Source organism: Acanthaster planci, linkage group LG06, assembly GCF_054643075.1.
Source record: "Acanthaster planci isolate LZ-2023a linkage group LG06, COTS_SCS, whole genome shotgun sequence".
Taxonomy (NCBI): domain Eukaryota; kingdom Metazoa; phylum Echinodermata; class Asteroidea; order Valvatida; family Acanthasteridae; genus Acanthaster; species Acanthaster planci.
Genome location: NC_141782.1, coordinates 19,625,576 through 19,638,524, shown reverse-complemented (window position 1 = coordinate 19,638,524; position 12,949 = coordinate 19,625,576). Strand labels below are relative to the sequence as shown.

General features: G+C 41.7%; 1 protein-coding gene across 2 annotated transcripts; it reads right to left on the bottom strand.

The window, feature by feature from the left end:
• Positions 1 to 5,667: 5,667 nt before the first annotated feature.
• Positions 5,668 to 12,360, bottom strand: LOC110981324 (gamma-glutamylcyclotransferase-like). Of its 2 annotated transcripts, none has more exons than XM_087138546.1 (3): positions 12,256 to 12,360; positions 8,085 to 8,233; positions 5,668 to 7,238 (listed from the first exon to the last, which is right to left on the bottom strand). In XM_087138546.1, the coding sequence occupies exons 2-3, from the start codon at positions 8,168 to 8,170 to the stop codon at positions 6,953 to 6,955; spliced, it is 372 nt and encodes a 123-aa protein (XP_086994672.1). In that variant the 5' UTR covers positions 8,171 to 8,233; positions 12,256 to 12,360; the 3' UTR covers positions 5,668 to 6,952. The 2 variants fall into 2 exon arrangements, with proteins under 2 accessions (XP_086994672.1, XP_086994670.1); XM_087138544.1 differs by lacking the exon at positions 12,256 to 12,360 and adding an exon at positions 11,776 to 11,956 and having other exon boundaries at positions 6,111 to 7,238.
• Positions 12,361 to 12,949: the final 589 nt, after the last annotated feature.

The following is a 12,949-nucleotide window of genomic DNA, read 5'->3' as shown; positions in this document are numbered from 1 at the left end:
TGTCGAGACGTCACGGGAGAAACTGCCGAAGCCTTGAAAAACCTGTTTCAAGTCTCCGAGAAACATTTTAACGACGCCGTTAAAAAGTTTAATCTTTGTGAATTACACTCTTTTTTAAAAAACCCTTTTACTATAAGTGGAGACTCACACTTTTTATTTGTCCCAGAATCCTCAAACTTTCAAGTTGAAAAACATCATCGACAATTCCAAGGGCCACAAAGTGATTTCAGTTAAAAACATTTTACTTGAAGTAGGTTATACCTTGGAATCGGATAAGCTCGCGTACATCTATTGCCCACAGTTGGACACCAACTTTAATTTTTACAACGGGCAGTCGTTTGATTTATTGCAAGTGATTTCGACAAACAGATATTTCCCGCAGCGATTTTGAAACGCCTAGAAAATTAAAACTAATAAATATAGACGAATTAACCTTTTACGTCAGGACAGAAACTGGTGGACCTTTGCAAAATGAAAACGACGGATTAATTATCGAGCTAAATATTTTAACCACACAGTTATAAAACCTATATTTTAAAAAGATGGCTACAAACGCCGAGCCAAATATTCATCCAGACTTGACTGGATATCAAACCGAATCAAACGCGACGACAAAAAATTGAAGACATCCGCACTCAAATTTTAAGGGAACGTGACGGAGACAGACTTGTTAAAAAAAGGAAAAGATTGTTGACTGCGATTAATTACGTGGAGCACGGCGTCGGAGCCTTACGCGCCACTTCGGCGGCCATAGGCATCCCCACTATTATGGGAATAATTACCAGGCCTATAGGACTGGCTATGGAAGGCCTTGCCATAGGCGCGTTTGGCGCTTACACGCCTGGCCCACAAAACTACAAAGCACGATCAAATTTGCGTGCTCGCAGACGTCAAATTAAACACCATCGATCGAAGACGGCGATATTTCACAGGAAGAATTCGTCTTGATTTTATCCGAACTTAGAAGTTTAACGAGATGAAAGAAAAAATCCGGTCAAACATGACGACAAAGTTGAAAGAAAGTAAATCGACGAGCAAAGAAGAATTTGACCGCCAAGTGCAAGACAAAAAGGGTGGCAGTTTTTAAAAAAGATCTCATGTAAAAACTTTGCGAGTAAGTTTGACCAAGTCGGTTAAATATGAAGATCGACTAACCAATTATCAAGAAATAAAACCCACCGCGCCTCCTTTTTAAAAAGCTTTATTTAAAAGATGGGACACAACTTTAGTCATTTGGCAATTGTGGCAAATAAAGACAATTTATTTGCAGCCAATTTCCAAATGTAACCGCGGCGTATAAGTTACCGAGAGTTAAAACTGACAAAGTCGTCAATCGTTGGCTAACTGACTCGATATCGTTTCACCAAAACCAATTTAATTTTGCGGTGTATTGTGCAACGACAGCTTGCGGGGTGGATTTGACCTATTACCGATTCCGGTCCGTACGTGCCTGCCCTATTGGTAGAAAAATTTCTACGACTGCGTAATGCCGATACCCAACGACGACATTTTTGACACGCTGCACAATAATTACGATCATCGCAAATTTACCGACACTTGCCTATTGTACAACGTCGATCAAAATCAGTCTTTTAAACAGACGCGAGATACTTTATCAAATGGGCTCGGAACGGCCTACTACTATTACGACGACGGCTACGTCCCTGTCCCCGGTAAAACTATGACGCACACGATTTACACACGTAATCAACGGCAAATATGCGCAGTGTTCTCCACGGGGAATTTTAGCAGGGTGGACTGCCCCGCTAAAATTTTGGCGCCCTGCTAAAATTTGTGCCAATTTTTTTGAGTAGTGTATTTTCCCCGAATGTCTACATTCTAAAGACTTTAATTAAGAAAAAAAGAGGTTTGCCGCAGTTTGTGGATCGAGTTTGAGTTTACCGACGTCGCTTATGATGTACTGACAATGGTGATTGTTGGCTGCCTACCGTTATGAATAGTCAACCTCGTATCCCGAAAAACCATCGCGTATGTTTTGTACATGTACTGTACACGTACATTGTATTGCACAAGCGTGTACATGTACACGCAATGCATGTGACGGGTACCCTCGGGCGCAACAGTTTTGTGGAGTGTGTGCGAGCGCCAGTGGAAGGACTGTGCCTTGCCTGAGCGGCCCCCAAGCTCTGCCCCGATTTTGAGGCTTGTTTTTACTGTGCCTTTTCACAGTCAACTGATCATTGAGAAAACCGCATGCTCTGCTCATCTCAAGCATGTCTCGAGTCACTAACATGAGGTTCTGCTAAAAATGCTCCCGAAATTCGATGAAGGAATTCCTCCTCAAGAATATCCTAGCCAATATTTCACGTTGTAAATGCAATCAGATTTGGGGCCAAATTACAGACAAAATTGCCCCAGAATGCACCACAGAGCATCTAGAATCCAAAATTTTCCGGGGCCCCGGTCCCCACGCCGTAAAGGGCTTGGCGCTCGCAATTTTGTCTTCCGCCGCCCTGCCAAAATTTTCGGCCGTGGAGAACACTGATGCGGGATCTACTTTAATGGGCTGTGGTTGGGCCAAACCGCTCAAAGGCTCGGGCCGCGCTAGTACCTATACGGTGAATTGGATTTCGCATTCTGACGCAGTTACTTTGGCCTAGAGGGACTTCGTGTCCCTAAAAAATCGAGCTTGACAGACGTGGGAGTCACAAAAGTAAACGAGTCGATCAGAGCCTACGTTTACGCGCTTTGGGGAACTCAGGCACAGATAAAGACGAGCGTAATGGCACCAGGAACAGGACTAGACGCTCAACTGCAGTTTATTATTATAGTAGAGTTTTTGATTAACTCAGTTCCGGACTTGGAAGCAAGTGTAGACCAAGTTCAAGATTCTTTACAATACGCGAAAACGCCTTTAAATTTCCTAGTGGCGTCCGGTTTACACTTGGTGCCTTCGGACATGGATTTGCGCAATGGAAAATTTGAAGGTTACAACAATTTACAAATCGCGACCTTCGACATGCGGACCGGTTACGCACCTAGTTTAAATTCTAGTGGCGTTTCAGAGACTACCAATTTTGACGAAAAAGTTGACGAAAAAGTCTCTGAGACAGAACCCGGACTAACTTTACCAAAGCCAGACCCTATGCCAAATACAAAGCCTGTTTTACCACCCACTCCCGAAAAAAACCCGTTGGACATGCACAACAAAGAAAATTGTCGTTGGCGATCAGAACGATTGCAGTTACGGGACTTGCATTTATGTTGTATAATTTACTGACTTTGTAGACTTGGCAAAAAATAAAAAGGCAAAAGAAAAATTTAACCCACTTTCTCGGACCAGGCCACAATTGAAAGGCTTGACCGAGAAAGTGGGTTATTTTTGCCTCGTTTAAATACTTACATTTTTTTAACGTAGGTCAAAATTAAAACGCCGACGCCCACAAATAAAGTCCACACGTGATCGGCGACCCAACCGACCGCTTTGCTCGCCACGTTTAATGTCCCACCGAGTATGCTGCCAATAAATTCCGACAAAGCTGCAAGCGCTTTCAGGCCCAGTTTTTTCAAAACATTTGCCAAGTTCCACAACTGCCGTTTGAACCAATCGTCTATGCCACCTTTTGAGGGCGGTGTCGGAGTCGGTTTGGGCGCGGGATCCGGCTCCGGCCCCGGTTTAGGCCTGGGCTAGGGCTCCGGAGCGCCTGCGGCCCTGACCAAGGCGATTACGCTCGCTACTATCGTATTGATGGCCAAACCAAAAGCCGTTTAAATGCTCGCTATCGTAATGCCCTGTTCCTTAAACAAAAGTCTTTGTCCATCACAGCTTTGATCGTCTCCTTGATGCGGTTGATTTGACCTCGTAGTTTGTCGGTTTCTCTATTTATAACTTCTAACCTGCCGCGTCTCTCTATCTGTAAATCTTCCAGTTGCTCTAAAAGTTCCGCTCGTTCCGCATCTGTCGCTGCTTCCTCCAATTCATTTTTGACCTGTTGAATCTTTTCGTCCAACTGATCTAGCTTGCCCTGGTTTAACTCTAAATTCCTTTTAACCGTCTGTAAAGCTTTGCCGAGAACTTTCAATTCTCGTAAATTTAATTCAGTCTGCACTTGCTTATCTTCGGTGAGGTCTTGTACAATTTCATTCACTTGGTCGGCCGCTCTGGGTAATTCTTCCAATTGTATCGTTTCGGGGTGAATTGTTTTTAAACTTTGGCCCGCCCGTGCAATTTTTACGCCGTAATCTTTAAAAGCTAATACATTTCTCACAAACCGCGATGCCGAGTAGCCGGCGTTCCTAGCGTTTATGGCAATCGTCTAATATTACCAATGTGTTGGGACTTCTTTACCGGTTAAAAGAACTTCCATGGTATATTTCCCATCCATGCCCTTGAAAAATAACCCTTTACTTAGTCAATATTTAAAAATTTCGTACTGGGGAGATTTTGGCACGTCGGTTCGCCCCATTTTCTATAATAGTCATAAAAGCTGTCTACTCGCGGATTAGTTATTAATGCCCTTGTACCCAATTTCAATTTATCTGGCCTAGGACTGACTTCTAACCTGGGCCTAACCGAGCCAGAAATAAAAGACGTCTCAGGTTTTCTGTCGGTTTGACTGTGTCCTCGTTTAAATTTACGTCTTCCAACTTTACGTCTTCCTCGTCTTCAATATCGTCGTCTTCATAAGTTAAATTTTCTTCCCCTCTGAAATTGAATACTCGGCAGCCGTGTCTACGCTTTTGACCACTTTGCCATGTCCCTTAAATTGATAAGTCAAAGGTTCTTTAAATCCCGAGGGATAAAATGGCCCGTGATCCGTTAAAAGAGGCACGTCCAGCGCAATTGCGTAACGATTTTTAAAAGAGTCTGCTATGGCTTTATCTTTACCATCGTTTAAAGCCGCGTTAGCATCAGCAGCTCCCAAACGTAATTTGGCACGTTTTCCCTTTCCAGGCCCAAATAGCCTATGTTTTTCCTCTGGGACAGGGGTAGCCAATTATCTTTAAAGTTGTGAAATATATCTGCGTCGCAGTAGCTCGACAAATGAAAGCTCGCACTCTTTAAACAGCGTAGTGGTTTTATGATTTGGTTTAAAAATTAATTTCTTATATTTATAGGCGTCTTGAAAATCTCTCAGTAAATGCCCGTCGATTCGATAACTCACGTTTTCCATCGTTTTACCAAAGACTGAATTGTTAATTAATTTAAAAAAGTCTTTTTCGAAATCAGACTTTGCCAATTTTCTCAACTCGGTGTTTTTGTTGATGTAACTTTTCATCCACGGAGCCTGTTTAAAAGACGTTGCTCGGTGCACCTCTTTTAAATCTAGTCCTAATTCCAGATATTTTTGCAACGTGCGATAATGCACAACATATTTGTGCTTGGTGCCCAAAGTGGATAAGAGCTTGTCTATAAAAGTAACCCTCTTTCTGTTTTCTATCAAATCTTTTGGTAGTCTGAGAGCCAGTCGTGGGGGACCGATATATTTTCTGGTGCTAGTGGGAAATTGTTGTGCTTGTCGTGTAAATGTTATAGTCTAAGGTTACGTCGTGCACATAGCCTTTCGACGCTTTTGGTGAAAGTTTTGCGATATAGTCTGGAGTAAATTTAGTCGTGTCTTGAACCCATCTAAAGTCTTCAAAAGGCAACGATTGACTCATGGCCCAACTGTACAAATTATTTGCGTCTAAATACATTATATAAGACGTAGGAATGTTTGGATTAAAGTCTTTTGAATCTTGATTATTTGCTTTGGCGTATAGCGCTTTGCCCCTACGCTCGAAATTCCGCCTCGTTTGGCCCTCTCGAAAAATAGGTGTTTATCGACGTTTGTCAGCAGCTCCAATTCCACGCCAGAGTGTTTTAAAAGCCATATGCAGCAAGGTATGAGACGGAGAGAACCCCCCCTGCTTTGTGTTGGTCATTGTCTCGCAGGAATCTGGGGAATTCCTTTCTGACATCTTGGGGGGATGTGTTAAGTAACAATAGTCTGGAATGTGTATGGGGATTGGACATGTTGGGGGGTACCCCTCGGTCTCATTTCTTGCTGGGTATATATACAAAACAGCCATGATACAGATTCCTTTGGTCATGACCTTTCGTCCCTATTTCCGTATCCTCAGCCTTATTATGACATTCAAATAACATTTCAAATAGCTTTGCCCGTGTAATGCCGTAAAACCCTGACCTGCTGAAATGAGATATGATCTCTTGAGTCCAGCGCCGCGGTGTCGTCTTTGGATCGTCTCATTTGTAGCATTTTCTAACTAAAGGATATATGAGTTGAATGGGAAGGCTCCGATATAAATATTTGAAGTGAAGCCTTTGCTTAATACTTAATTTTACGATGTGGTGGGACATTTTAGCACTGGGAAAGCAACTTTTATCCTACTACTTTCCCAACGGATCAGTCGAAGGGGAGCAAAGACTGGAACAGAACTGAAGGGAAAAAATCACAAAAAGGTAATGTTGACAAAGAGTTTTTACGGATGACGATATGCGCCCTGGCAGATTATAAAGCTTGCTCGTCGAGTTAAATGTTCAGGACTTAAATAAACTTACATATTTAAAACAGCATTTTTAAAATATCTAAAAACACCCAGAATTGGCGTTATTTGAGACGACGCTGGTTTATTGACCACAAGAAAAGTGATTCTACCGAGTAGCACAGAGTACTGACAACTACTTTGGCATTAGCCAACGACAGTTCATTGTTCTCATGTTCCTTCTCGAGTTTCCCATGAACTGAATGGGTATCTTGGTGAAATGAACGGCCGTGCCATTAACTGGATGCAAGCTTTCACTGACCACAGTCCACATTTAGACATCTTTACTTTTCTGCAAGAGGAACTTGAAAACAAGGTGTAAATTTCGGGAATACGTCAAAGACTGCAGTAGAGGGGACTCGATTACAATGTGAATGGCCCAGACTTTTAAGTGTTGGAGTCCACAGTGCTTAATTCACTCATATTCAAAGTATTGGTACTTAATTCAATGTTCGAGATGAACATTCGTCATGATCTTATCGAATAATGGCAGAGATCCGTCGTAACCGTTATGATCTATATCAGCCAGGTATTTTTGATAGTCGCCTGGTAGACGTTTCTGTCTTGCTCCAGCGAGGATAACTTTCAGGTAGTGAGGTGACGGTTTCTTGTCGAAGATAGGATCCACCATTTGCAGAGTAAAGCACTGGAGAACATCTTGAGCCTGTTCTAGGGGCGTGATAGTGACAGGATCCAGGCAACGGTAAAACCCTTGGTTTACTGTTTCTTGCCTGGTGTATGAAAGACAAAGATCGAAACTGGTTTTCCTTAAAGGAAAAGGTGATTTTGTCAGCCAGTCAATCGAAAGAACTGAGTTAGAATTTTTTTGTGTATAACTAAAATAGTAACCCCTTTTTATTTTTCTGAAAAAAGAAAAAAAAATAACCCATATGCAAACAAAATGAACACGACTGTATAATTTCAATAAACTCAGGTTTAGTGCTTGAGAAAGGAAATCAAGCTTGGAAACTTTTCCTCAAGTTGTTAATAAGGAATTTGCATGTTTGAGACTGAAACTGTAGAAGAGGTCATCTCACTGAATTAATTATACATTATTATGAGTGTTCTGTGACAGATAACGCTGTTTGATAAACAGTCCAGGTTTCGATTCTGATTAGCTTCCGAATTTAGGATAATCACAGGGATATTGATTTGAGGCCGGTTCATGCATGGCACGAAAGTGAACACAAAAGTAATTCAATTTGAGAAGTCGGATCAAACAATTGGGCGTTCAATTCTTGATAGTTGAACATATTTTAATTCGATCTAATTTCGCTGCGATTGTTTCTTTACGTCAAATCGCTTTTCTATTCGCTCAAAGTATGAACCGGCTTTTACTTTTACTTGGGTAAAATTGCAAAATCGGAGGGCACAAAGGACGCATGAACGTGTCTTCAAAGTATTAACACCCAAAAGTATTAAATAAGCTCGGTTGTATCAGACTAATCTGAGGTCATTCACCCTCGGTCTTTGATCAACTCGAAGTTTGTCCTTTGTGGGAAAAAAATGAACTGTAGGCTAGAGCTCCTGTGAAAACCATCACATCATGTACATGCCTGTGTACATGTATATCTTACTCATACAACCGCGGAAGATCACTTTCGCTGATTTTAAGCACGGCGCCCCACACAGACTGCCCCTTAGATTGGTCAATAGTCGCCATGGCACCCTTCCACACGAAATCGGTCGGCCAACCAGGATGCTCAGCGAAGCGGAGCCTGTAGTTCTAGGTAAGAAACAAAATGAGCTTCCTGTAGCACGTCTTTGCAAATTTGGGAGGGGTACAATTACAAAGTTGCAACACTTCAAAAATAGAGATTACGGCTTAAATATAGCACGCCGAAATGGTATGATGCCTAGGGGTAAAAGATAGACAGCTTGAAAATTGTCAAATACTTCACATTCGACTGCAAGTCGGGAGTAACTTGAAGGTGGCGGGGCGTCCCCACGGGTTCCCCATTTAAAATCGAAAACACACAAACCTATGTACAGGCCACGTGCAGTTCATTTTACTAGTGCCCCGGGAAATGTGTCAACCCCCGGGTGATCCTTACGAAATTTCACCCAGTTATGGAATTGCACTAGACCAGATACTATGGAGCGTCAAAATGGACAACCCCATTTTCTCATTTTCTGCTGGTAGATTTTCGGGATTTTGGACTTTGCGTATAGCATTTTCAAAAAATGCAATTTTCCGCCAGCAGAAATTTGGATTTTACTTTAACAACTCTCGTGGTGTGTCAAAAGTGGACAACTAAAAACTTCAAATTCCCACTGGCAAAATTACTGTCATGCTCCCAAAGTGGACAACCCCATTTTCTCATTTTCTGCTTGTAGATTTTCGGGTTTGGGGAATTTGCGTGAAGCAATATCAAAAACTCACTTTTCTGTTAGCAAAAATTGGTAATTTACTTGAAGAAGTCTTCGTAGCGCGTCAACAGTGGACAACTAAAAATTTAACTTCAAATTTCCACCAGCAAATTTTATTTGACGCTCCCAAAGAGGACAACCCAATTTTCTCCTTTCTGCAAGTAGATGTTAAGGTTTTTGAAGATTCACCATCCCTTTTCACAAAACCTTATTTTCTGCTTGCAGATATTTGGATTTTACTTTGCCGACAGCGAGGTGGTCCAAAAGTGGTTAAAAAAAACTGGAAGGACACTTTTCTCCCTACGTTGAAATTTAACGGTCTTGGAAAGATTGGCATCACCCGACCCAGAATGGTCCAGTCCACTAATTCAAGCCCCATTGAAAACAGTGTAAAATCAGCACTGTTCAGGGCCCAATATCATGCACGCCAACATCCCTGAGATTTCTGAAACACAAATTAAATTCTTGTCTGGTCACTTATCTTTCAATTTCTTTTCAATTTTTCGTGGGTTAACCAATTACATTTTTAATTATTCCCACAAAACAAAATCACCCCCCCAAAAGTGATTTTTTTCCAAAGTCTGATTGCAGCCATTTTTCAAGTGGCAACCCTCAACTTTCTAGGGCACTTAAGACCATTTTTCAACCGTAGTTTTTAGCCCTTCTGCTCTAATTTGAAAGCTCAAAGACCCAGGGAGTTGATCCTGGCAACAATTTATACAATCTCATCATTTTGGGGGCTAAACAATCTCCTTTTCCAAAAGATACTGTGGGGGCACTTTTAACGCTAATGAGCTGGCCAGAAATTCTCACTTGAATTAGTGGTCTGCACCCTGAAAAAAACAAGGTAGACGAAAGTTGCGAATCGAAGTGGCTGCCAGAGCCAGAGTGACGGTCCGTCGTAGTAGTACTGCAAACGTGCGGAGCCGTCTGTGGACGGGCATGGGGCGTCAGAGTCCCTTGGCGTGATTGGCTTGTTTCATGTAACTTGTATTTCACGTCAAGGATGTTGATTTTATGGGATTTATCGGAGGGGAGTATTATTCTAAAGGAAATTATTGAAAATAATATGTCCAAGATTGACAAAAATTATGAACTGATTATGGTAGAAGTTACTGGGAGTGGCAAGAGTTAACAACCAGTTTTTTATATTCAGATATCCTAAGATTTGTTATACAATCCACCGTTCATGCATTTCACAGTACATGTATTTGACGACTCAGTGCTCTGGGCCGTCACTTGCAAGTTTGTGTTTTCATTGCGTTAATATCTCTTCACGTTGTCATTTTGAATCATTTGTCTTCATATTAATGACCAAGGCCTCCACTATAACTGCCCACGTCTATTGATGACTTGAACAAAGATTTGAATGATAAATATTGAATTAAATCTTTGATGTCATATCAGTGACCGACTGGTGTACTGGCTGAAAGATTCATTTTCTTCGTGGCTATCCTTTTTTTATTGGAATTTGTAATATTCCGACTACCGAAGGGCCTAATGCCAAGTTAAGGGAAGTAACTTGTTCTCTATTTCTCTTGAACTTCACCCGGCTACTTCTGGGACTGTGGACACTATAGTTGTAGATATATTGTATTACTTTCTTTCGGTGTATCACAAATGCTACATGAGCATTTTCTGTTTGTCTTGTAATTGTTTTCCAGAGCTTCACACGAAGAGAATTAAATATCGGTGTTCCTCCCACTCAAATATTGCGTGTATGTTTTGCCCAGTTCATTACAGAATTATTGGCTGAATACGTGTTTGGGAATTTTTTTGTTGGATGTCAAAATTATTTCAGCAAGTTCAAGTTTTTGAAACTCTTGGTTGACTTGATTGAAAAGCACTTGGTTTCTTCTCTTGACGTGACTTTTTCAATTACAACCTTTTTTCGTTCCACAATAAATTCAATTATTCTACTGGCCATGGGTACAATGGTTTATTACTGCTAGCATCGTTTAGGGGACGCATCACCATGCGCTCATTTATTTAAAATGGAAATTCCCGACGGCAAGCCACCACCGTCACTCGAATTGCACTGTGTGCTGGGAAGTCGGAAGTTTGTGGTACCATACAGGACTGTCAGGCTTTGGGCAGCCCCTTTCCTATTTGCATGTTTCTTAATAGGAATCACCCACATTTTTGCCGAGCTGCGACGCCATCCGTCAGGTGTATGTTGGCTGCCATCTTCCCAAGACCGTTCCATTTTGAGCGTAGGGAGCACAGAGGTCATTTCAGTTTTCAACTGGACCTTTTGGACCACCCCACAGTCGGCAAAGTAAAATCCAAATTTCTGCCAGCAGAAAATTGGGTTTTATGAAAAGGGGTGGTGCATCTTCAAAAAACCCAACATCTACTTGCAGAAAATGAGAAAATGGGGTTGTCCTCTTTGGGAGCGTCAAATAAAATTTGCTGGTGGAAATTTGAAGTTTTTACTTGTCCACTTTTGACGTGCTACGAAGACTCCTTCAAGTAAATTACCAATTTTTGCTAGCAGAAAAGTGAGTTTTTGAAATTGCTTTACGCAAATTCCCAAAACCCGAAAATCTACCAGCAGAAAATGAGAAAATGGGGTTGTCCACTTTGGGAGCATGACAGTGATTTTGCCGGTGGGAATTTGAAGTTTTAGTTGTCCACTTTTGACACGCCACGAGAGTTGTTAAAGTAAAATCCAAATTTCTGCTGGCGGAAAATTGCGTCTTTGAAAATGCTATACGCAAAGTCCAAAATCCCGAAAATCTACTAGCAGAAAATGAGAAAATGGGGTTGTCCATTTTTGACGCTCCATACACGTACATGTACTGTACATTTACATGTACATGTGGAGGGTTACTACTGTAGTTGCCTCTCGATCTAGCTGGAGTGATTTAGACCCAGATAGGTAAACGTTTAACTTACTTTTAGTTTTCCAATGGTGACAAGAGCCAATGGCATATTATTCAATAGTAACCGCTCTCTCAGCATGTTACTGGCATATGCAAAATACAGGCACATTGTGAAACGATCGCTAATGTTCACTTGGCGTCAGTTCAGATGCTCAGCTTTGTTGCTTCCCAAGACCAGAGAGACGGGTCACTAATAGAAGCACGTAGAAAGGGTAAAGTGCAAACTATAAATAGCAGTTTTTGTTTCGAACTCTCAATAATGCTGAGCGTATCCAGTTCAAAGAGCGGCAGTAGCCCTGAAGCATAAAAACAACGCAGAATAATGGCTACATGAAACTTTCATTTTATTCTCCTGTAAATCATTACCAATAGCGTGGAAAAAATGTATGAAGGCGTCCTTCCATGCATATGTTTTTGGGGTGCGTTGCGTATACGACGCATTTATGCGTTTCACTTTCACGGATACAAAAATAGACCCATTAACATAACTTACACACGTGTGCGTTGCATTCAGCAGTCAAAATCGCCCGGGGAGCGATTTTGATGATGGATATGCAACGCTTGGCGCAAGTGTTGATGGGGCGCATGTGGAAAGGCGCTTGCACGGACGTGTATAATAAAATGGACTCGCAATGCCCTTAATCAGCTTATAGAGATCATTGAATCCACTCGCACACAATCCACAATTTACCGAGCCGAATACAAAACTTTCCTGGCAATGCCCGCCTTTGTTCTTCCTGACGTCAGTAGAAGGGACCCAACCCACGTTTATATTTGGTTCGGTAAAATGGCCGCTGGTTGCTTTTTCTTCACACAAAGGCGTTGCAAGTCCAGGTTTTTTTTGTGTACATCCGCGCCGTATTGCCGGGGCCTAACTTAATTCAGTTTCATGTCCAACTGTATTATGGCCAAAGTGCAAATAGGTAACGTAACTTTGCTTTGATACCGTGTGCATGCATTATCATGCTTTAACAAACTACCTCTGTCCAAATTCAATAGCCATGGTTCTCTTAGACCACTAAGACAGTGTTAAACTTGTCACTAGTAAGGGCCGGAACTTGCTTGGCCAGCCTTAAACGTGCGTTTAAGACCGAATCACCGTTCCAAGCACATACTGTTTGGGTTAGCAAGTTAAAGGAAGTCAACACACGATAAATTTCCAAGGGCTTTGTTAAACAAGTTTACTA

Excerpts from the sequence above, each read along its gene's own strand:
- LOC110981324 (XM_087138544.1), bottom strand. The coding sequence starts at position 11,871 with ATGTGCCTGTATTTTGCATATGCCAGTAACATGCTGAGAGAGCGGTTA. Across the intron at positions 8,234-11,775 it reads TCACCATTGGAAAACTAAAA|AACTACAGGCTCCGCTTCGC; the intron begins GTAAGTTAAACG and ends TTTCTTACCTAG. Across the intron at positions 7,239-8,084 it reads GATCTTCCGCGGTTGTATGA|GCAAGAAACAGTAAACCAAG; the intron begins GTAAGATATACA and ends TTCATACACCAG.